Here is a 23,849-nt window from a genome sequence, read left to right on the forward strand (position 1 = left end):
GATACATAGGTTGGGCACAGTGGTTAATGCCTGTAATACTAGAACTTTTGCAGGCTGAGGTGGGTGGATCACCTGAGGCCAGGAGTTTGAGATCAGCCTGGCCAACATAGTGAAACACCTAACAAAATTACAAAAATTGGCCAGGCATGGTGGTGTGTGCCTGTCGTCTCAGCTACTCAAAAGGCTGAGACAGGAGAATTGCGTGAACCCAGGAGGCAGAGGCTGCAGTGAGCTGAGACTGCACCATTGCACTCTAGCCTGGTGACAGAGTGAAATTCAAAAAAGAAGATACAAAAATGGCCAAAAAACATATGAAAAAATGCTCAACATCACTAATCACCAAGGGAATGCAAATTAAAACTACAACGAGATGCCACTTTTCCCCAGCCGGAATGGCCATTCTTAAAAAGTCAAAAAACAATAGATACTGATGTGGTTGTGGTGAAAAAAGAACATATACATACTGCTAATGAAAATGTAAATTAGTATAACCTCTATCCTCTATGGAAAACAGTATGAAGATTTTTCTAAGAGCTAAAAGTAAATCTAGTATTTAATTCAGCAATTCCACTACTCAGTATCTACCCAAAGGAAAATAAGTCTTTATGTCAAAGACTGTTGCCCAGGCTGGAGTGCAGTGGCAAAATCTCAGCCTACTGCAACCTCTGCTTCCTGGGTTCAAGTGATTCTCCTGCCTCAGCCTCCTGAGTAGCTGGGATTACAGGCATGGAGACATCACGCCCAACTAATTTTTATATTTTTAGTAGAGACAGGGTTTTGTTATGTTGGCCAGGCTGGTCTTGAAATCCTGACCTCAGGGGATCTGCCCGTTTCCACCTCCCAAAATGCTAGGATTACAGGTATGAGCCATAGCGCCAAGAGTGTCTTCTAAAGAAATCTATTTCATATGGTATCTTAGAGAACATTTAGATTTTTCTCAGTATTTTCTTTTTTAATCACATCATTGGTTGGGTGTGGTGATTCACACCTGTAATCCCAGCACTTTGGGAAGCTAAGGCAGGTGGATCACCTGAGGTTAGGTGTTCAAGACCAGCCTGGCCAACGTGCCGAAACCCCATCGCTACTAAAAGTACAAAAATTAGCCAGGCATGATGGTGGGTGCCTGTGATCCCAGCTACTCAGGAGGCTGAGGCAGGAGAATAGCTTGAACCCAAGAGGCGGAGGTTGCAGTGAGCTGAGATCGCGCCACTGCACTCCAGCCTGGGCGACAGAGCAAGACTCCATCTCAAAAAAAAAAAAAAAATCACAGCACTGTAGAACTAGAAGGGAATTTAAAGATCATCTCATATCCAACTCTTTCACTTATTAGAGGAAGAAAATTGAGAATTAGAGAGGTACACTTGGTATGTAGAGTACAGTGTTAAGACTCTGGGATCAGACTGCTTAGACCGGAAGTCAGTGCTTGCTAGTCATATAACCTTGAGCAAGTTTAACCTTGCTGAGCTTCCATTTCTGATCTGTAAAACGGGGCAATAATAGTATCTATACTATTAATGTTAGTAAGAGAATTAAGCTAATATGTGAAGTGCTTATAAATTTTATATGCTATGTAAATGTTAGCTGGCCTCCATCTAGCAAATAGGCTCCCTAAGGGCAGAGATTTTTGTTTTATTATGAATCCTGGTAAGGTGCTTAGTACAGAGTACATATTCAATGAGTATTTGTTGAATTAATGAATACAATCTTAAATAACATGAGAAAAAATATTAGAACTTCTCAAAATCAACCCTTCTTTATTAAAAATCTGATTGAAGCATAACATCTACATAGGATAACATTTTGACTATAGTTTTTCTGCTTTATAAGAAGCTCAAGGAATTATCACAAACATTAAGACTCATTAAGAAAGGAGTGTGGTGGCTCACACCTGTAATCCTAGCACTTAGGAGGCTGAGGTGGGTGGATCACTTCAGCCCAGGAGTTCAAGACCAACAGGGCAACATGCTAAAACCCTTAAAAAAAATAGAAAAATTAGTTGGGCATGGTGGTTCACAGCTGTAGTTCCAAGTATTTGGGAGGCTAAGGTGGGAGGATCACCTGAACCTAAGGAGGTCGAAGCCTCAGTGGGCCAAGATCTCGCCACTGCACTCCCAGCCTGGGTGACAGTGAGATTCTGTCTCAAAAGAAAAAGAAAACAAACAAACAGAAGTTAAAAAGACTTCCTTCTAGCTGGTTGCAATGGCACATGCCTGCAGTCCCAGCTACATAGGAGGTTGAGGCAGGATAATTGTTTAAGCCCTGGAGTATGAGTCTTCAGTGAGCCACGATTGACTACTTCATTCGAGCCTGGGCAACAAAGCAAAACTGTCTCAAAAAAAGAATATTTATTTCTAAATATGATAGATGAAAAAAGCTCAAAAGTACTTAGGAAATATTATACTATTAAAAGGAATGCATTTGGGTACCTGAATATCAATCATAAGAAATATGCAAAATTAATTAAATTTAATGATACTAAAACTAATAAGATTCCCACATCAGCTTAGAGCACACGCACATTATTAAAATTGAAAGCACAATGAACTATTTTCTCAAAAATGTTTGTTTTAAATTATCAATAAAAATTTAGAAATAAAACAAACTTTAAACTGTTGCTTAACATCAAATGTTATGGAAGACTCAACTTTTTAAGTATGACAACCCTAATAAAGGTCAAATGGTATCATAAATTTCAAGGGTTGTCCCAAAGTACTGTGGTATACTAGAATTTTGATCTATTGGTTATTACTTGAAATAAGTGGAAAATTCTTTCACATATTTTTGTTTTGTTATGCTATCACTTGGCTACCATTTTTGGGGGATATAAAATCAGATAACTATAGCTTAAAATAAAAATAAACCATTTACACTAACGTTTATAAGAGACAAAACATATTGCTTAATTTAAAAAAAATACCTGATAATTTAAGGAGTAAGTAAATATGTTCAGAAAATAAACAAATCAAGTGCTTTAGAACAGCAGCATGATACCTGGCATGGTTTTCCAGGACACGAAGTGGAGAAGAAGCAAATCGAAGATCCCACATCTGGATCACTGGTAACCGGTCATCCTCAGAGGCAAGGACCATCTGAGTAGCAACATCAGGATGCCACGCCAACCCAGAGCAATGCATCTGCAGATAGTTAAGGTCCACATTTTATGAATCAAATTACTTTTCATAAAGTAATCTGATTACTCAAATGAGAAATACGCCTTTATTAAAACAAATAGTAAAAAATATCAGCTTTGGCTTATTTTATTTATGTGTTTATTTACTTTTTTTTTTCTTATTTATTTATTTATATTTGAGACTGTGTCTTGCTCTGACACCAGGATGGAGGACAGTGGGGCAATCTTGGCTCACTGCAACCTCCGCCTCCCGGTTCAAGTGATGCTTCCGCCTCAGCCTCCTGAGTAGCTGGGACTTCAAGCGCGTACCACCAAGCTCGGCTAATTTTTGTATTTTTTAGTAAAGACAGGGTTTCACCATGTTGGTCAGGATGGTCTCAATCTCTTGACCTCGTGATCCGCCCACCTCTGCCTCCCAAAGTGCTGGGATTACAGGCGTGAGCCACCTGGCCTGGCCTATTTATTTGCCTTTTCAAGACAGTCTCACTCTGTTGGCCAAGCTGGAGTGCAATGACACCATCTTAGCTCACTGCAACCTCCACCTCCCCAAGGTTCAAGTGATCCTCCTGCCTCAGCCTCCCAAGTAGGTGGGATTACAGGCGCAAGCCACCATGCTGGCTAATATTTGTATTTTTAGCAGATACGAGGTTTTACCATGTTGGTCAGGCTGGTCTCAAACTCCTGACCTCAAATGATCCACCCACCTTGGCCTCCCCAAAGTGGTGGGATTACAGGCGTGACCCACCGCACCCAGCCTTGGTTTATATGAAAGAACAAAACAAAATAAATGTAAAACTACTAAATTTTATTGAACATCTTAAACAGTAGTCTTAAAAGTAAGATACCTGAATGTTTTCTCAATGAATCCAGCTATTTGATACACACAAAACCATTCTGAGTCAGAATAACTGTACATCAAAAATGAGTTTCACTATCCAAACTATAAGAAACATTTCATTTTATCTGTTTGTTTGTTGAGATGGAGTCTCACTTTGTCACCCAGGCTGTAGTGCAGTGTGGCACAATCTCAGTTCACTGCCACCTCCATCTCCTGGGTTCAAGCGATGCTCCCACCTCAGCTTCCCCAGTAGCTGCATTACAGGCATACACCACCATGTGTGGCTAATTTTTTGTATTTTAGTAGAGAAAGAGTTTCACCTTGTTGCCCAGGCTGGTCTTGAACTCCTAAGCTCAGGCAATTCGCCCACCTCAGCCTCTCAAAGTGCTAGGATTACAGGCATGAGCCACCATGCCCAGCCAGTAGAAAAAATATTTTTTCACATTTAAAATACTTTCAGAGAAATGGGAAAAATAGATAAAAGATTAACACACAGAGGCTGGGCACGGTGGCTCATGCCTGTAATCCCAGCACTTTGGGAGGCCAAGGCAGGCAGATCACGAGATCAGTCTGGTCAATATGGTGAAACCCTGTCTCTACTAAAAATATAAAAATTAGCCGGGTGTGGTAGCAGGTGCCTGTAATCCCAGCTACTCGAGAGGCTGAGGCAGGAGAATCACCTGAACCCGGGACGCGGATGTTACAGTGCCAAGATCGCACCACTGTACTCCAGCCTGGACGACACAGCAACCGAGACTCCATTAAAAAAAAAAAAAAAAAAACAACTAAAAAGCACAAAAAGATTAACACACACACAAGAACAAGAAACCCTCACATTTTTCCTCATTTTATCAAAAAAATCGAGAAAAAATATCTTTTAAAAACTTATTTAAATTTTTATATGGGATAAATTAACATTATTAAGAACTATTTGGAAATTCAGATTCTACTAAATGTTCCAGAAAATGACTCAAATGCTTCTGGTATGGTTTATTCCATTGAAACTTCTGTTTTAAAACTGCTGATTCACTTGAAAACAAAACTCTGAAGAAATGTTCTCCCAAACAGTTTTTTGCTGTTATTGCTGTTTTTAAATTACATATGTATTCTTTGACTTTTGACAAACTTATTTTAGAAAATGTCAAACTATCCAATGTAATTATAAACAAAAACAAGGCTCTTAATTACATCTAAATTATTTTATGGTGCCCAACTACATTTAAAAAATTAAGATACCTATAAGGTTCAGAATTTAATGTGGTCTATGGGCAAGGGCCAGAAAGATATTAGCTCGTTTAGCACTGCCTAATCAGAGGAAGAGATGAGGCCAAGAAGTCGAATACTACAAGTTCACAGTGATGAAGTTCCCAGCAGGAAAAATTTTTATATTCTAAGAAAAGCTAAAGATGAATTAAAAAGTTGCAGCAATGGCCAGGCATGGTGGCTCACACTTGTAATCCCAGAAGTTTGGAAGGTCAAGGCAGGCAGATCACGAGGTCAGGAGTTTGAGACCAGCCTGACCAACACGGTGAACCCCCATCTCTAATAAAAATACAAAAATTAGCTGGGCGTGATGGCTCTTTGCCGGCAATCCCAGCTACTCGGGAGGTTGAGGCAGGAGAATCACTTGCACCCAGGAGGCAGAGGTTGCCGTGAGCTGAGATGGTGCCACTGGCATTCCAGACTGGGCAACAGAGTGAGACTCTGTCTCAAAAAAAAGAAAAAAAGTTGCTGCAATATTTTAAAACAGTCAGCAAAGCAAAAAACAACCAGTATATCATGGAATAAGTTCCTTGATTAACCAATCTCTCTTCGTCATTAATAATATCCAACATATTTATTGAGAATTTTATGATTTTTCCCTGAGAGGAAAAAAACCAAACATTCATTCTAACAGGATTGATTAATAAAAAAACAGGATTTAACTTCACAGAAATTTGTTGTCAATTCTGACAAAAAATATAGGAATACCTACAGCAGAAATACAACATGTTCATCACAAGTCAATTATATACTTACTCTGTTACTATGGTCACTGACTTTGATGATTGGTTCATTTTTTCTAAGATCCCATACAGTGGCCCGGCCACTGGGACTGGCTGATGCTAAAATATGCTGAACTTGTCTGTTCCATGCAATGCAGCTGATATCTTCTGGAGGCTACAAGGAATAAACTGTTAATAAAAACTGTTTTTCTATTATAATCAAATTTAACTGTAAAACTGGATCGTTCATTTTGAAAAGTGGATTACTTAAAAATTTAATCCATTTATCCCCAAAATTTGCTTTCTATTCCTACATCTCTACACTCTCAGTACATATAATACAGTTTAAAGCGCAGGTACATGCCACTTCAAATGTATTATCTTGTTTAATAATATCTCATTCAACAAGCGTTTGATTGAATTCCTGCTATAAACTGACATATTCCAGGTGGTACTGTTTCTTAACTTTACAACTGCCGCAAGGTAGATCATGGACCACAAACTAGATGTTGGTGACTATGACAGAAAACTAGGCAGGGCAAAAGTTACAGCCTAGACTATTAGCAAAATATCTTTATAAATGGTAGTGCGTGCATATGCTATCATTATGCTACCTCTCAGACTGTCAAAATGTTAGAGCCAGTTGCAATGGCTACTCAAGTTAGAAAGCCTATACAACATAAAGAAACTCAAGGAAGACTAGGGGAAGACTGTTCTTACCAAACTTACCAGAAATACACAAGCAAAGGGCTTGAGGTTATTTATTTTTAAACTTTGCCTTCCATGGTCTTGTCTGAGTGTTTCTGTTTTTTGTTTTTCTTTTTTTTTGAGACGGAGTTTCGCTCTTGTTACCCAGGCTGGAGTGCAATGGCGCGATCTCGGCTCACCGCAACCTCCGCCTCCTGGGTTCAGGCAATTTTCCTGCCTCAGCCTCCTGAGTAGCTGGGATTACAGGCATGCGCCACCATGCCCAGCTAATTTTTGTATTTTTAGTAGAGACAGGGTTTCACCATGTTGACCAAGTGGTCTCGATCTCTTGACCTCGTGATCCACCCGCCCGGCCTCCCAAAGTGCTGGGATTATAGACTTGAGCCACCGCGCCCGACCATTGTTTGTTTGTTTTTTGAGACAGAATTTCGCTCTTGTTACCCAGGCTGGAGTGCAATGGTGCAATCTCGGCTCATCGCAACCTCCGCCTCCTGGGTTCAAGCAATTCTCCTGCCTCAGCCTCCCAAGTAGCTGGGACTACAGACACGCACCACCATGCCCAGCTAATTTTTGTATTTTTAGTAGAGATGGGGTTTCACCATGTTGACCAGGATGGTCTTGATCTCTTGACCTCGTGATCCACCCGCCTTGGCCTCCCAAAGTGCTGGGATTATAGGCGTGAGCCACCGCGCCCGGCCTGTCTGAATGTTTCTAAAGAAGTTTAGTTGTTGCTAAAATACAGAGCAGCTATCACACAAAGAACAAAAATAATTATACTATTAAGGATTTTTGTTCATTTTGCCTAGTACAATGACAAGTGTCTACCAGGTAGTAGGTGCTGAATAAATATTTACTTTTGAAGGACGCACTGATACTATGAAGAAACATATTTACTAATATTTTACTGAAGAAAAATCAGTAACATCTAAACAATGATTTTAAACATTTATGTTTTGTGTGAGAAGCCTTAAAAGTGAATTAAGCCTTAAAAATTAAACCTTAAAAGGTTTAGAAGAACTACTTTTTGCTTTTTTTATTACAATGATCAAAATCAATACAATACCTGTGTTTTGGCCCCTGGTGTCATTGGAGTTGAAAAATTATTTAGATCCCATATGTAGATTTCAGATTCATTAGCACCAGAAGCTACCAGATTAGTCTGCAACAAGAAACCACAACTAAATAGCACTTGTGAATAATTAAGAGAATTCAGAATAACTCAGTTCAGAGCTAGAAAGATAGTAGATGTAGCATATACAATTTTTCTATTTAATTTAAAAAGTAAAAAAAAAAGCATGAATTTCTAAATTAAGCATACTTATTTCAAAATTTAAAGTTTTCTAGAAAAAACAAAATTCTACTTAAAGACAAAAGATGTCTCCTGACAAACTAATTTTAATGCAAGATATTATTTTAAAAATTATATGGCTAAATTCTTAATCAGTCATGCAACCATGTAGGAATTAATGTTTATATCTCTGCATCTCTGGAAAGAGATTTAATTGTAAGATTCAAAAGGTTATCAATTATTGCTTTCAGAAAAAGCTGAATCCTAAAACTCTGGCATCTTTCTCAGGATAACTCAAAGCCAGCTTCCAGAGCTGAATCAATACAGCACTAGTAAAATCACTTGTCATATCTCTTTACATATTTCTAGTCCATTTATACTCAATCTTGTTCCAGGTGGCAATATTTCTAGGTTTTCTCTGTTACATACCTTAAGGGTCAAAAAGAACCTAAAATTGTAACAAAGTACAGGAAGATAATGGACTTCATATACTGACATTCATCCTATTTACTATTTACTCTTACAAATTATTCTCTTATCAACTGGCATATAACTAAAAAAAGAGAAAAATTCTACGGTAGGAGCTACCTATAACACAAAATACTTTATTAAAACTCAGCAGCTATTTAATACAATTAACAAAGGAGTTAACTAAAGAACAGACACCACAAAGTATAGAAATGAAGGCTGGGCACGGTGGCTCATTCCTGTAGTCACAGTACTTTGGGAGGCTGAGGCAGACAGATCACTTGAGCTCAGGCGTTCAGGACCAGCCTGAGCAACAGGGAAAAACCCCGTCTCTACAAAAATTAGCCAAGTGCTGTGGCTCATGCCTGTCATCCCAGCAGGACGACAGGAGATTCGTCTGCTGTCGTCCTGCTGGGTAGTTGAGACAGAAGATCAAGACTACAGTGAGCCATGAGCCACTGCGGTCCAGCCTGGCCAATGGAGCAAGACATTGTTTCAAAAAACAAACAACAACAACAACAAAATAAACAAGTTGGGTTTCTGTATTGCTATATCCTAAGTATCTATTGAAAAGAAACTATTTACAACTTTCTTAATACTTAGTTTTGGTTGTTGTAATCTAGTATCCTATTAATTCAAGGTCTTTTTTTTTTTTTACCCCCAGACAGGGTCTCTATGTGTCACCCAGGCTGGAGTGCAATGGCGCGATCTTGGCTCACCGCAACCTCTGCTTCCTGGGTTCAGGCAATTCTCCTACCTCAGCCTCCTGAGTAGCTGGGATTACAGGCACGCACCACCATGCCCAGCTAATTTTTTGTATTTTTAGTAGAGACGGGGTTTCACCATGTTGACCAGGATGGTCTCGATCTCTTGACCTCGTGATCCGCCTGCCTCGACCTCCCAAAGTGCTGGGATTACAGGCGTGAGCCACCGCGCCCGGCCTGCTTTTTTTTTTTTTTTTTGAGATAGAGTCTTGCTCTTTTACCAGGCTGGAGTGCAGCGGCGTGATCTCGGCTCACTGCAACCTCCACCTCCTGGGTTCAAGCAATTCTCCTGCCTCAGCCTCCCAAGTAGCTGGGCCTACAGGCATGCGCCAACATGCCCAGCTAATTTTTGTATTTTTGGTAGAGACAGGGTTTCACCATGTTGGCCAGGATGGTCTCAATCTCTTGACCTCGTAATCCACCCACCTTGGCCTCCCAAAATGCTGGGATTATGGGTGTGAGCCACCGCACCCAGCCTGTTTTTTTAATAGCGACAGGGTTTTACCATCTTGTTCAGGCCAAGATCTTTATTAAGCTGTGCAATCATATAACTAACATCCAGTAATGTTTATGAAGGCAACAATACAAAGATCTTAATTGACTATTTGTTAAATCTGCATTACATTTAATTTCTAATTATTTCACAAAGCAGTAATCTCTTTATAACACAAAATTTCTCAATTAATAAAACAGTGAATTAACCTGGACATCATAGCACCAGGCTAACAATGACCTAGCACAAACTTTTAAAAGGCAAGATTTCCAACCTATGGAGTTCTTAATGTTGTAAAATGTCTAATCAAATGGCATGACATCTTCAGACTTCTAGAATTAAATCTAGCAGCCTGATCCTTTTCATTGAGTTAGTATTTTTAACGCTGATCTCAACTCTGAACCCACCATTCTCTAAAAAACACTTGTTCGGATCAGAGTCACGGCACCAAAAATAAATAAAATAAAACAACAACAACAACAACAAAAACACTCATCAACCTATATAGCCACACATTGTTTTAAGCTTTCAGTTCCAAAACTGAGGCATAGTAGATTCATATACTGATTTCAAATGAGCAGCACATAGTCTAAGAATTATGAATAAATGTCAAAGTCTAACCTGAAAAATGTTCACATCCAAGGCTCTCACTGGGCCAGTATGCTTGTCATTCTGGGCAATCACAACATCCTTGTCTCCAGCTATAATTTTAGAAGGATCATAGAGAATAATATTTCCATTTTCACCACCTGCAATCAGAACTCCAGAGACATCTCCTTTGGAATCCATTTTATAGGGTCCCCAAATCAACTTGTGGTACCTATAGAAGAAAATGAAGAACTCATTCTTAAAGTCAAATAAATGTAGACAAAAATTTGAAATTATACATTTAACTTTTTAGGTTTTTATAAATAGTCCAAATACATTACTTCTCCTCCACTCCTGGTAACTATGAATGACTTTGGTGTAATAGTATTTCATTTTTTATTTATACTCATATTTGCATATTTGATTTTATAATCCTTAAGGAGCAAAAACTCTTGTAAGGTAGTGTAACAAAGTATACTTGAGTTGTATGTCACAAGCTATGAGCTTAAGAATGATTTTACCATTTAGAAACTGTGAGACCCTAAGTTACTTAACCTTCTTAAATTGCCTCTGGTTCACTGCAAAATAGAGCTAAATGATCACTTTCCTTGAAAAATAAAAACATTCTTTATTTGACTATAGAAGGGTCTCATGCTTTGACCTTTGTCAAAAAAATAATAAAAATAAAAATAAAAGAAGGGTCACTAACAAGCAGTCTTTTAAATAGTAAAAGTGCTGGCCGGGCGCGGTGGCTCAAGCCTGTAATCCCAGCACTTTGGGAGGCCGAGGCGGGTGGATCACGAGGTCAAGAGATCAAGACCATCCCGGTCAACATGGTGAAACCCCGTCTCTACTAAAAATACAAAAAAAATTAGCTGGGCATGGTGGCGCGTGCCTATAATCCCAGCTACTCAGGAGGCTGAGGCAGGAGAATTGCCTGAACCCAGGAGGCGGAGGTTGCGGTGAGCCGAGATCGCGCCGTTGCACTCCAGCCTGGGTAACAAGAGCGAAACTCCGTCTCAAAAAAAAAAAAAAAAAAAAAATAGTAAAAGTGTTAAAGGAGTCACCTGAAATTTACTAAGAAAAAGAATGTATTCTTTTTTTTTTTTTTTTTTTGAGACAGAGTTTCGCTCTTGTTACCCAGGCTGGAGTGCAACGGCGCGATCTCGGCTCACCGCAACCTCCGCCTCCTGGGTTCAGGCAATTCTCCTGCCTCAGCCTCCTGAGTAGCTGGGATTATAGGCACGCGCCACCATGCCCAGCTAATTTTTTTTGTATTTTTAGTAGAGACGGGGTTTCACCATGTTGACCGGGATGGTCTTGATCTCTTGACCTCGTGATCCACCCGCCTCGGCCTCCCAAAGTGCTGGGATTACAGGCTTGAGCCACCGCGCCCGGCCCAAAAGAATGTATTCTAACAGGAGAAAAGTGACATCAAAATTATATTATAACAAGTACTCCCACTGTTGGAGAATAAAATATACAGTCTAGAATGGCGATAAAATATGAAGGCAAAAATGTATACAATGATACAGATGGTAGTAAGTAGAAAAACTACCAGACAAGGGGCCAGGTGTAGTGGCTCCCAGCACTTTGGGAGGCTGAGGCAGGTGGATCACCTGAGGTTGGGAGTTTCTCTACTAAAAATACAAAATTAGCCGGGCATGGTGGCGCACGCCTATAATTGCAGCTACTTGAGAGGCTGAGGAAGGAGAATCACTTGAACCTGGGAAGTGAGCTGAGATCGCGCCATTACACTCCAGCAGCCTGGGCAACAAGAGTGAAACTCTGTTTCAAAAAAAAAAAAAAAATTACTAGACAAAAGGTATCTGGGGTTCCCATCCTACTGTGACAGCTCTGAAGAAGATGAGAGGTCCCATGAAACTGCATGATTTGAGCTGTTTTCTATCAGCTAAAGAACAATCTCTTTAAACCCTGCAAAGATATTAAGGCAATAAAGCTTACTTTATTACTCAAATGAAAGTATTCTTGGGCTGGGCGCTGTGGCTCACGCCTATAATCCCAGCACTTTGGGAGGCCGAGGCGGGTGGATCACGAGGCGGGTGGATCAAGACCATCCTGGTCAACATAATGAAACCCCGTCTCTACTAAAAAGTACAAAAAAAAATTAGCTGGGCATGGTGGCGCGTGCCTGTAATCCCAGCTACTCAGGAGGCTGAGGCAGGAGAATTGCCTGAAACCAGGAGGTGGAGGTTGCGGTGAGCCGAGATTGTGCCATTGCACTCCAGCCCGGGTAACAAGAGTGAAACTCCATCTCCAAAAAAAAAAAAAAAAAAGAAAGTATTCTTTCTCTACATTAAAATAGGGTATAAGTACTTGAAAGTATGATCCAAATACCTAGTTACCTAGTGAATTAGAAATCATGTCAACAAAACTGTCTGTGAAATTTATTTCTAAATATAGTAACATAAGAAAATAAAAATAAGCTACCATTCAGAGGTAATCACTATTAATATCTTAATATGACTACTCCTTTTTCTAGTCACATCTACCATGTTTGCAAACAGATGCAATAAAAGAGATAGAAAAAAAAAACTCTACCACATAATGAGAAAAAAAAAATGCTAGAAACTATAGCCTCTCCTTCCCACCTTACATTTAAAAGCAATAAAAAAGTCAACAGAACATAATGGCTGGGCACCAGCACTCTGGGAGACGGAGGTGGATGGATCACTTGAGGTCGGGACTTCAAGACCAATCTGGCCAAAATGGCAAAACCTTGTTGCTACTAAAGATAGAAAATTAGCTGGGTAGGGTGGCACACACCCGTAATCCCAGCTACAAGGATTGCTAGAACGCAGAAGATGGAGGTTGTAGTGAGCCGAGATTGTGCCACTGCACTCCAGCCTGGGCTACAAAGTGAGATTCTGTCTCAAAAAAAGAAAAAGAAAAAGAAAAAAAGTCAATAGAACTTATAAACACTACTTTTACTTCCATAAAAATTCACTCACATGCTTTTTGTCGACAAAATATTTCATGTCCTTGCTGGTATTCCTTGTAGTTTCTAATAATGGCATACTGATGGATAAATCAGAAATCAACAACAATATATAATTAATCACATTAATTGAAAGCTGAACCTCATACCTGTGAGAAGAGGAGAATGTGGCACAGGATTTCATATCCAAGGATGAATCAGAAAGATCTAATTCAAATATCTCAAGGGAAGCACTGGTACTAAATGTTGCATCCAATTGCTGAGCAGATGTTCCTAGAGAAAATACATTTATGGTAACTATGCATACAAAAATAAAAGACTCAAACCACACAACAGAAATTAAATGCATGTTTTTCAATTCTCTTGCTCGTGAACACTGCATTAGTGGCTGAATCTCAGCACATATGCCATTGAGCAGATGCTTAAATTACTATAGGAATGAGATTCTGGCACAGGGCTAGGAAACAATGTTTCTAAGAGTGGGTAGTATAAATAATTTTTTAAGGTTGTAAATATTTTTTAAATCTCTGTAAAAATGATTAGCTGGGCATGGTGGTGCGTGCTTGTAATCCCAGCTACTCAGGAGGCTGAGGCAGGAGAATTGCCTGAACCCGGGAGGCGGAGGTTGCGGTGAGCCGAGATCGCGCCATTGCACTCCAGCCTGGGTAGCAAGAGTGAAACTCCGTCTCAAAAAATAAATAAATAAATAAATAAATAAATAAATAAATAAATAAAATTTAAAAAAAAAAACTCTGTAAAAATGGTCTAGTGATTTACTGTATCTGCTTATAGACATACATGATATAACTTTTTTTTTTTTTTTTTGAGACGGAGTCTCGCTCTGTCACCCAGGCTGGAGTGCAGTGGTTCAATCTTGGCTCACTGCAACCTCTGCCTCCCAGGTTCAAGTGATTCTCCTGCCTCAGCCTCCCGAGTAGCTGGGATTACAGGCCCCCACCACCAAGCCCAGTTAATTTTTGTAGTTTTAGTAGAGATGGGGTTTCATCATTTTGACCAGGCTGGTTTTGAACTCCTTACCTCAGATAATCAATCCACCTCGGTCTCCCAAATTGCTGGGATTACAAGCGTCAGCCACCATGCCAGGCCAACTTTTTTTTTTTTTTTTTTTGAGACAGAGCTTTGCTCTGTTGCCCAGGCTGGAGTGCAGTGGTGCAATCTCAGCTCACTGCAACCTCTGCCTCCCAGGTTCAAGCTATTCTCCTGCCTCAGCCTCCCGAGCAGTTGGGACAACAGGCTTGCACCACCATGCCCAGCTAATTTCTATATTCTTAGTAGAGATGGGGTTTCACCAAGCTGGCCAGGATGGTCTCGATCTCTTGACATTGTGATCCACTTGCCTTGGCCTCCCAAAGTGCTGGGATTAGAGGCATAAGCCACTGAGCCCAGCCAACTAATTCTTTTTATATAAAAATGCTAACATTGGCCAGGCATGGTGGCTCACGTCTGTAATCCCAGAACTTTGGGAGGCTGAGGAGGGTGGACCACGAGGTTGAGATCCAGACCATCCTGGCCAACACGGTGAAACCCGGTCTCTACTAAAAATCCAAAAATAAGCTGGGTGTGGTGGCTTATGCCTATAGTACCAGCTACTCAGGTGACTGAGGCAGGAGAATCACTTGAAACCAGGAGGCCGAGGTTGCAGTGAACCAAGATGACGCCACTGCACTCTAGCCTGGACGACCAAGCAAGACTCCGTCTCAAAAAAAAAATTAAAATGCTAACAACAAAATTGTTCTTCATTCATTGAAACTGATATTCACTGTTTTTTACATGCCATCTAGGGAAATAAAGATAAAATACAATTCCTGTAAAGTAAGGAAAATACTTTAGATGTAACACATCATGATCAAAACACTATGGGAACACAGAAGAACACTGAACTCAGCTGATAGAATGTCGGTAACTTGTCAGGGAGAGCTAGGCTTTCCAGAGAAGATAAAGCTTAAACTGAATAAGCCAGATGCACAGGAGAAGAAATTAGGTTACTCATAATATGTTCTCTCCTTTGAACTTACCTGTTGCTAGGTAAATGGGGTGATTCTGGGCAGGGCTCCATGCCTGCATGGCTGTACGATCTACTTCCTTTAACTTCATCCTGCTAAAGATAGTATTTTACAAAGAAATAAATTTGAATGATTTGAATGTCTAACACAAAACACAGATATTTTACATAGAAACACACTGAACAAACCACTACAACATTATTAATGCCCAACTACAAATAAATCAAATTGGTTTAGGTGTCATTTGTTGGAAATGTTCAATATTATAAAGTAGACGAACTTGATAAACTATTTTGAGACAAATACTGGACTATTCTGTTTACAGATTATAGTTTTTCAGTTAAATCAGTCTAGAAAAATAGCCCACAAAAACAATAAGGTAGTATCTGAAGAATTAACTTTGCTACACATGTTTATCAAAAAAGAATGGGTAACAAAATATTATGGGTAAGAGAAGGCAAAAAATAAATAAGGTACAACTTCTTGGAGCAGGATTACTCAATGATAAGAGCAGTTTAAAAAATTAATCCTAAATTAAAACATATTAGAGAGAATATAGTAAGCTCCCGGAATTTAAAGATAAAGTAGGAATTATCAGAAAACTGGTCACTTCAAGGTATAATACCATATACCACTTATTTACATATTTTCTGTCATTAAAGTTACAATTGATGGGCCGGGCGTGGTGGCTCATGCTTGTAATCCCAGCACTTTGGGAGGCCGAGGTAGGTAGATGACTTGAGGCCAGGAGTTCAAGACCAGCCTGGCCAACATAGCAAAACCCCGTCTCTACTAAAAATACAAGAAAATTAGCCAGCGTGGTGGTGCACCCATGTAATCCCAGCTATTCAGGAGGCTGAGGCAGGAGAATCACCTGAACCCAGGAGGCAGAGGTTGCAGTGAGCTGAGATCCCACCACTATACTCCAGCCTGGGTGACAGAGACTCGGTCTCAAAAAAAAAAAGTTACTTTGATGGAAAAATTAGAAAGGTGTAGTATTTTTTTTTTTTTTTGACACGGAGTTTCGCTCTTGTTACCCAGGCTGGAGTGCAATGGCACGATCTCGGCTCACCGCAACCTCCCGCCTCCTGGGTTCAGGCAATTCTCCTGCCTCAGCCTCCTGAGTAGCTGGGATTACAGGCACGCGCCACCATGCCCAGCTAATTTTTTGTATTTTTAGTAGAGACGGGGTTTTACCATGTTGACCAGGATGGTCTCGATCTCTTGACCTCATGATCCACCCGCCTCGGCCTCCCAAAGTGCTGGGATTACAGTCTTGAGCCACTGCGCCCGGCGAAAGGTGTAGTATTAAGTACTAAAGATCTTTGTTATTTTTACGTAAAAATATTGAAATGACATATTACTCTACTGTAAGATGTACCATAATTACCTAGTCCAATACCAATGAACACCTAAGCTGTTTTTAGCTATTTTTACAAAAAAATGCTGAAATAAATGGTCATCTGCACATGCTATTTCATTAAAGAGCACAGACAGCTATAAATTCCCAGAAGTAAAACTGTTAAGTTAAAGGATTAATGCAATTTTAATTTTGATGATTACCAAGTTGTCCTCTATGGTAACTGTATCTTTTCATACCACTAACAGTAATATATGATTACTTGTTGCCCTACAACCACTTGTTGCCCAGAGTATACTGCCACACTTTAAGATTTTTACCAACATTAACAATGAAAGGCCAGGCGCAGTGGCTCAGGCCTGTAATCCCAGCACTTTGGGAGGCTGTGGCAGACGGATTGCTTGAGCCTGGGAGCTCAAAGACCAGCTTGACAATGCGGTGAAATTCCATCTCTACAAAAAATACAAAAATTAGCTGGGCATGGTGATGCATGCCTATAGTCCCAGCTACTTGGGAGGTTGAGATGGAAGGATCGTTTGAGCCTGGGAAGTTGAGGCTGCAGTGAGCCCTGATAGCACCACTTCAATCCAGCCTGGGTGACTGAGTGAGACCATGTCTCAAAAAAAAGAAAGAAAGAAAGAAAAATATTAACTTGGTATAGTTATACTATAAATGATACATAACATCCTTTTTTAAATATGATTATGGGTCAACCATATTTCCTTTTCTTTCTTTTTTTTTTTTTTTTAAAGAGGGGGTTTCACCATGTTGGCCAGGATGGTCTCAATCTCTTCACCTTGTGATTCTCCTGCCTCAGCCTCCCAAAGTGCTGGGATTACAGGCGTGAGCCACCGTGCCTGGCCCATATTTCCTTTTCTGTCATCTCTTCTGCCTAGTCATATATCATTTGACTATATTTCTTTTTTTTTTTTTTTTCTGAGATGGAGTTTTGTTCTGTCACCTAGGCTGAAGCACAATGGCACAATCTCGGCTTGCTGCAACCTCCGCCTCCCGGTTTTAAGAGATTCTTGTGTCTCAGCCTTCCAAGTAGCTGGGATTACAGGTACACACCACCACACTCAGATAATTTTTTTGTATTTTTAGTAGAGACTGGGTTTCACCATGTTGTTCAGGCTGGTCTCAAACTCTTGACCTTAGGTGATCCACCCACCTTGGCTTCCCAAAGTTCTGGGATTACAGGCGTGAGCCACTGCGCCCAGGCATCATTTGACCAATTTTCTATTAAGTTGACAGGCTATCTTTTGACTTTGCTTTAAAAAAAATTTTTTTTTTACCTGTCATAGGATTTTGATTTAAATTTAAAAAAAAAAAGGCTTTACCTTTTAGAACAGTTTTACATTCATAGAAAAGTTGAACACAAGTACAAAGAATTGCTACACAGTTCTCCAACCACATAACCTCTCTCACCACCAACATTGTATATCCATGTTAAAATTCACTGCCAAATATACACTTTATATTTGGCATATATTTACATACACACACACACACACACACACACACACACACACATATTTTTTGAATATCCTTCTTTGTCTGAAATAATGACTTTTGGTCTGAATTCCATCTTTTATTTGCCTTTACATGCATACTTTTGCCCTTCAAAACTACTTTGTTGTCATTAGCTATCCAAAGAAACACGCAAAAAACTAACAGATTTTGTTGGTGATCCAAACAAATAAAAAGTCAACATTTTGTTGGTGATCCAATTTAGCTAAGGCTAAATTAGCTAAGGCCATTTAAAATGACAGACATGGTTAGTCTTAGTTTTACCATATTTTACTTTGGTTTAATATCTTTGGGTAATAAATTTCTTTAAAAGTCTTTCATGTTGTCTATTTTCTTTTTTGTGCAATTACCATTTTTCTGATAATTAGGATAATGTATATTTTTATTCTAATATGTTTCTGATTCTTTTTCTCTTTTCTTTTTTTAAATAAGTCCCGCAAAAGTAGGGCCTCAAAAAATTGGATTAAGACTCAGAATTGCCGGGCGCGGTGGCTCAAGCCTGTAATCCCAGCACTTTGGGAGGCCGAGGCGGGTGGATCACGAGGTCAAGAGATCGAGACCATCCTGGTCAACATGGTGAAACCCCGTCTCTACTAAAAATACAAAAAATTAGCTGGGCATGGTGGTGTGTGCCTGTAATCCCAGCTACTCAGGAGGCTGAGGCAGGAGAATTGCTTGAACCCAGGAGGCGGGGGTTGCGGTGAGCCGAGATCGCGCCATTGCACTCCAGCCTGGGTAACAAGAGCGAAACTCCGTCTCAAAAAAAAAAAAAAAAAAGACTCAGAATTGTTCCTCTCCATGGAAATCTTTAGTAAAAGTAGAAGCATTTATGCAATTTGAAAAGAAACTAGAGTTCTGATTCTATCTTTATCATTGTAATTTTAAATATTTTACTTAATATCATCAATCCTCTATTTTTTTATACAGTAACTACTAACTCCCTACTATTTACATTTATGAAATTAGCTTGTATAATTTTACTGCCCCCTCACACAACACAGTTACAGTCAATAGTATTATCTTTCTCAGTGTTTACCTTTGAACTGCTAAATATGCTTACAGTTCTACTAACCGATTTGTCAGCTTTAAATGATGTCCTTTGACTCATAGCCACTACAGATATGGCAATTCACAAACTTATTCTACCTTCAATTTCTTTCTTCTCTTTTTATTAGTTGTATAACCAACCCCTACATTACTGGACATTTAACATTTACATTTTATTCTTTCTTCCTCATTTTCCCTTTTGTTCTAGTCTCAGCACTGCAGTTAAACACACACTCGATGCTCTCCAAGAGTACTTTTGCCAGTTCCCTTACTCAGCTCCAGGGCCTATCCTCTAACATTTTCCTTAAGATTCCCTTAAACATATACCCCAAGTCCTCTACTTGCAAATTGTTCATATTTGAAGGAGATTTTACATAGGAAAAAATTAAGACACAGAAAGACAATTTGTGTATGTTAGCAAGGAGCAAGGGACAGAGCCAAGATCGGAACTCAGAAGATTAGCTCCAAAGTCCAAGTTCTCATTACTTCCAATGAGTTCAGGTATTCAATTTTTATAACATAGAGGAAAATTAACATTTAGCAGAAACAATTAATAACAAAGCAATCACCATGCATGATGAAACTGAAGAAATGCATTTTAGAAATTGTGTTAGGTAGCCGGGCGCGGTGGCTCAAGCCTGTAATCCCAGCACTTTGGGAGGCCGATGCGGGTGGATCACGAGGTCAAGAGATCGAGACCATCCTGGTCAACATGGTGAAACCCCGTCTCTACTAAAAGTACAAAAAATTAGCTGGGCGTGGTGGCTCATGCCTGTAATCCCAGCTACTCAGGAGGCTGAGGCAGGAGAATTGCCTGAACCCAGGAGGCGGAGGTTGCGGTGAGCCGAGATCGCGCCATTGCACTCCAGCCTGGGTAACAAGAGTGAAACTCCGTCTCAAAAAAAAAAAAAAAAAAAAGAAATTGTGTTAGGTAGAGCAAAGTGAGATTAGGAGGCAGATGTATCACATGGTTAAAAGCATGGTCTCTGGAGTTAATCCTCAATTTGACTACTGGCTCTGCTACTTATTAGCTATGATACTTTGGACACGTTATTTAACCTCCCTGGGCACCAGTTTCTATATTCATAAAATAGGGAAAAGAATGACCACGTAATGGGATGAAGTGAGGTTTCAATGAGATCATATGTTTTATAATAGGGAGCCAAACAAAGTGCCGAGCACATGGGTTAGTGTTTTTGATAGGTTTTCTATTTTTAAAGCTTACTGATATAATGAGATTAAATAAGAAAACTTTGAGATTATCTGGGGGAAAAAATTCCAACTTTCTAAGTGTAAAAAAGTCTTATATGAATTCCCTCTTCTTCCTCTCTGCCAACTGACCAAATCTTTAATAATAAATTCATATTCTAGCTCCTCCATGAAAACTGCCCTAATGATCCAAACCACACTGATCTAAATACTCCCCTACAAGTTTACATTTGTCAGTACTAGGATTTAAGCATTTTACATAAATATGCCATTCTATTTTAACTCAACACTTTGTAGTAACATTCTATTAGCACATATTGTCTACATATTTTCCAGTTACCCTTTTTTAAACCAGCAGCCTTATGTGCTATCGTATCTGATCAACTAGACAAATAATGTCTTTTCTCAAAACTTTTACCCCTTTTGGACTCAAATTGCTAATAAGCACGGTAGGAGATATCCAGAAAGTTTTGTTTGATTTATTTTAAATGTTTATATTTAGGGGAAAACAAGCAGACAAATGAGCTAGAATGACCAGTTTCAGATAAAACATTTACTTTTAAATTCTTATCTCTTTAAAGGATTATTTACTATTTAAAAAAGGAGAAAGTATTGTTAAGGGGGGAAAAGGTTGTAAGATGCCTTCAAAATAATTTCTACAAGTGAAAAACAAAATAGCTGCATTATAAAAATAGAATACAATTCTAATATTTCTAAGAGCAAAAGTACAAGGACTACCTAATCCATTAATGTTTGGTTAATGTGTAACATTGACTGAAAGAGAAAGAGACACATTTATAAGAACACAGTAAATGGGAATTCAAAACATTCACAAGAATTTCTTAGCCTTAGTACTCAATGTTCCACTAAAAGCAATTCTCCTTATTAACCTGTCCTGAATATAAGGCTTCACTACCATGTTTAAAAAAAAAAATCACTATACTACATAATGGCCTAGAACTATATTATATGCCCTGAATCTTATTAAATAATATACCTATTGTAATCATTCTCAAAATTACTAAGAATGCCATCAAAATACAGTTTTATCTGTATATACGTGTATTTCCTTCTCGTAGAAATAATCATTCATTTAGGTGTAAATGATTTTCTTAAAAATATTAAAAGGTTTTTTCTTTATAATTTGTTGTTGTTGTTGTTTTTAATAAAAATAAGTTCTCCCTATGCTGGCCAGGTTGGTCTTGAACTCTTGGCATCAAGCAATCATCATGCCTTGGTCTCCCAAAGTGCTAGGATTACAGGCCTGAGCCATTGCACCCAAAAATAGGAATAAGTTTTAGATTAAACCATACATACTTCCCAAGCAAGACTTGCTTTAAAAACTTTGTGTAATGTTTTTTCAATATTAAACATGATCAGAATTTAAACTATGCATACTTGTTTCACTCAATACTGTTTTCTACAGAACATAATCACTATGAAAATATAAAAAGGCCAGGCACACGGCTCACACCTGTAATCCCAGCATTTTGGGAGGCCGAGGCGGGCAGATCACCTGAGGTCAGGAGTTTGAGACCAGCCTACCCAACACAGCAAAACCCTGGCTCTTCCAAAAAAACAAAAAAAATAGCAGTGTGTGGTGGCCGATGCCTGTAATCCCAGCTACTTGGGAGGCTGAGGCAGGAGAATGGCTTGAACCCAGGAGGTGGAGGTTGCAGTGAGCCAAGATTGTGCCACTGCACTTTAGCCTGGGCGACAAGAGCAAAACTCCGTACCAAAAAAAATAAAATAGTGTGGACAATGGCTTCTTCATATATGCCATCTAGAAGACAGTATTTATTGCACAGCAATTAAGAGCATGGAGTCTAGAGTAGACACCCTCAGTTTAAATTCCAGCTTCACCATGTCCACCTCTGATGTTAGTCATGTAGCTTTATCCATGTGTATCTTGCCTCCGCTCTCGGTAAAATAAAGGTAACAGTACCTACCCCACAGGGTTGCTGTAAGAAATAAGTGGTACTACTCGGAGTGGTTTGAACAGTGCCTAGCATATATAAATAAATGCTCATAAGTGACAGTTATTACAAACACCACAATTTAAAACGTCTACCACAACGAACCTTCTTCAAAATACATGCATTGGCCGAGCACAGTGACTCAGGCCTGTAATCTCAGCACTTTGGGAGGCCGAGGTAGGCGGATCACTTCAGGCCGGAAGTTCGGGAGCAACCTGGCCAACATGGCGAAACCCTGTCTCTACTAAAAAATACAAAAATTAGCCGGACATGGTAGTGCACGCTCGTAATCCCAGCTATTCAGGAGGCCAAAGCAGGAGAATCACTTGAACTCAAAAGGCAGAGGTTGCCGTTAGCCGAGATAGCGTCACTGCACTACAGACTGGACAACAGAGCAAGATTCCATCTCGGGGGAAAAACAAAAAAATAACAAAAAAGAAAACCTTTATTGAAGAAAATTTATACTCCAGACTAGAACTCTTATTTTTCATGCAACTTTCTCTCAATAATTGCATTCAATTAGGTGGAAACTTTTTCTTTCTGCTCATTTTCAAAATGTAAATTTTGTGAAACAATAGTAAAACCTAACAGCACTATTCTTTGAAAAATACCAACCTTATAATGCTATATACAGAGCTGACTCATACCTCAGAAAGCAAGTAAAAAGTTTAAAGAGGTAACAGAATCGGAACTTTGACTCCCAAACTGGGTATACAATCCCTAGTTGGCACTGCTTTTAGTAAAAATCCATTTTCTATGGGCAAAACATCTCAATAGGGATAGACACAATTGTTCTAGAGGATTTATTTAGTATCATGAATGTTCTAGGCTCATTTCCCTCAACCCAAACCAAATCAAAGGAGAAAGTAACTGCATACTGGTTACTGAACTAATTGGTGTCATACTAATCTTCAGTATAAAACTTTGTGAGCTGAAATTAACCTAATGACATTTTTAAAACAATGTAATCAATGCAAATCAATCTAGTAACATCCCCTTACAGGAGTTTTTAAATTGTAAACTTCATGATAGTATGTACGTAGAAAATCCTACATGTCTCTTGAGAGCAGGAGCTTGAGACCAGCCTGGGGAACATAGTGAGACCCCATGTCTATAAAAAATGAGAGATTAATTAGCTGGGCGTGCGCCACGTGCATATTCCTAGCTAATTCTGAGGCTGAGGCGGGAGGATCTCTTGAGCCCAAGAGTTCAAGGTTATAGTGAGCTATGATTGCACCACTTCACTCCCATCTGGGCAACAGAGTGAGCCTGTCTCAAAAACAAAACAAAACAAAAACCCTAAGGGTGTGTATGCGCATTCTTACAATGATTTCATTAGATTCCTATAAGACTGTGAAATCCCTCAAACTATTCCTATGTTATTAGTTTCAGTAAATAATTTGCTTATATAAAATTAAGCAGTGTAATTCTAAATCCACCTCAAATTTCAAATTTCACAAATAATTGTGTACATATGTAAAA

The 23,849-nt window shown here is 39.2% G+C and overlaps 1 protein-coding gene and 1 non-coding gene across 30 annotated transcripts in view; both read right to left on the minus strand.

The window, feature by feature from the left end:
* SEC31A (SEC31 homolog A, COPII coat complex component) overlaps nucleotides 1–23,849 on the minus strand; it is an 80,810-nt gene that overhangs the window by 55,209 nt on the left and 1,752 nt on the right. For 15 of the 29 annotated variants that reach the window (XM_010334744.3, XM_003923957.4, XM_003923956.4 and 12 more), the window contains exons 2-7: nucleotides 15,258–15,340; nucleotides 13,371–13,494; nucleotides 10,296–10,494; nucleotides 7,725–7,820; nucleotides 5,988–6,128; nucleotides 2,992–3,134 (exon numbers count right to left, since the gene is read on the minus strand). In XM_010334744.3, coding sequence (XP_010333046.1) covers nucleotides 2,992–3,134; nucleotides 5,988–6,128; nucleotides 7,725–7,820; nucleotides 10,296–10,494; nucleotides 13,371–13,494; nucleotides 15,258–15,336 — 782 coding nt within the window. In that variant the 5' untranslated portion in view covers nucleotides 15,337–15,340. The remainder of the gene's footprint in view (nucleotides 1–2,991; nucleotides 3,135–5,987; nucleotides 6,129–7,724; nucleotides 7,821–10,295; nucleotides 10,495–13,370; nucleotides 13,495–15,257; nucleotides 15,341–23,849) is intronic. The other 14 variants (XM_074396359.1, XM_074396358.1, XM_074396357.1 and 11 more) reach the window with 2 other exon arrangements.
* Nucleotides 18,881–18,991, minus strand: LOC120363704 (U5 spliceosomal RNA). The gene has a single exon (XR_005579159.1). It is a non-coding gene; the product is annotated as a U5 spliceosomal RNA (small nuclear RNA).

Source organism: Saimiri boliviensis, chromosome 3, assembly GCF_048565385.1.
Source record: "Saimiri boliviensis isolate mSaiBol1 chromosome 3, mSaiBol1.pri, whole genome shotgun sequence".
NCBI lineage: Eukaryota > Metazoa > Chordata > Mammalia > Primates > Cebidae > Saimiri > Saimiri boliviensis.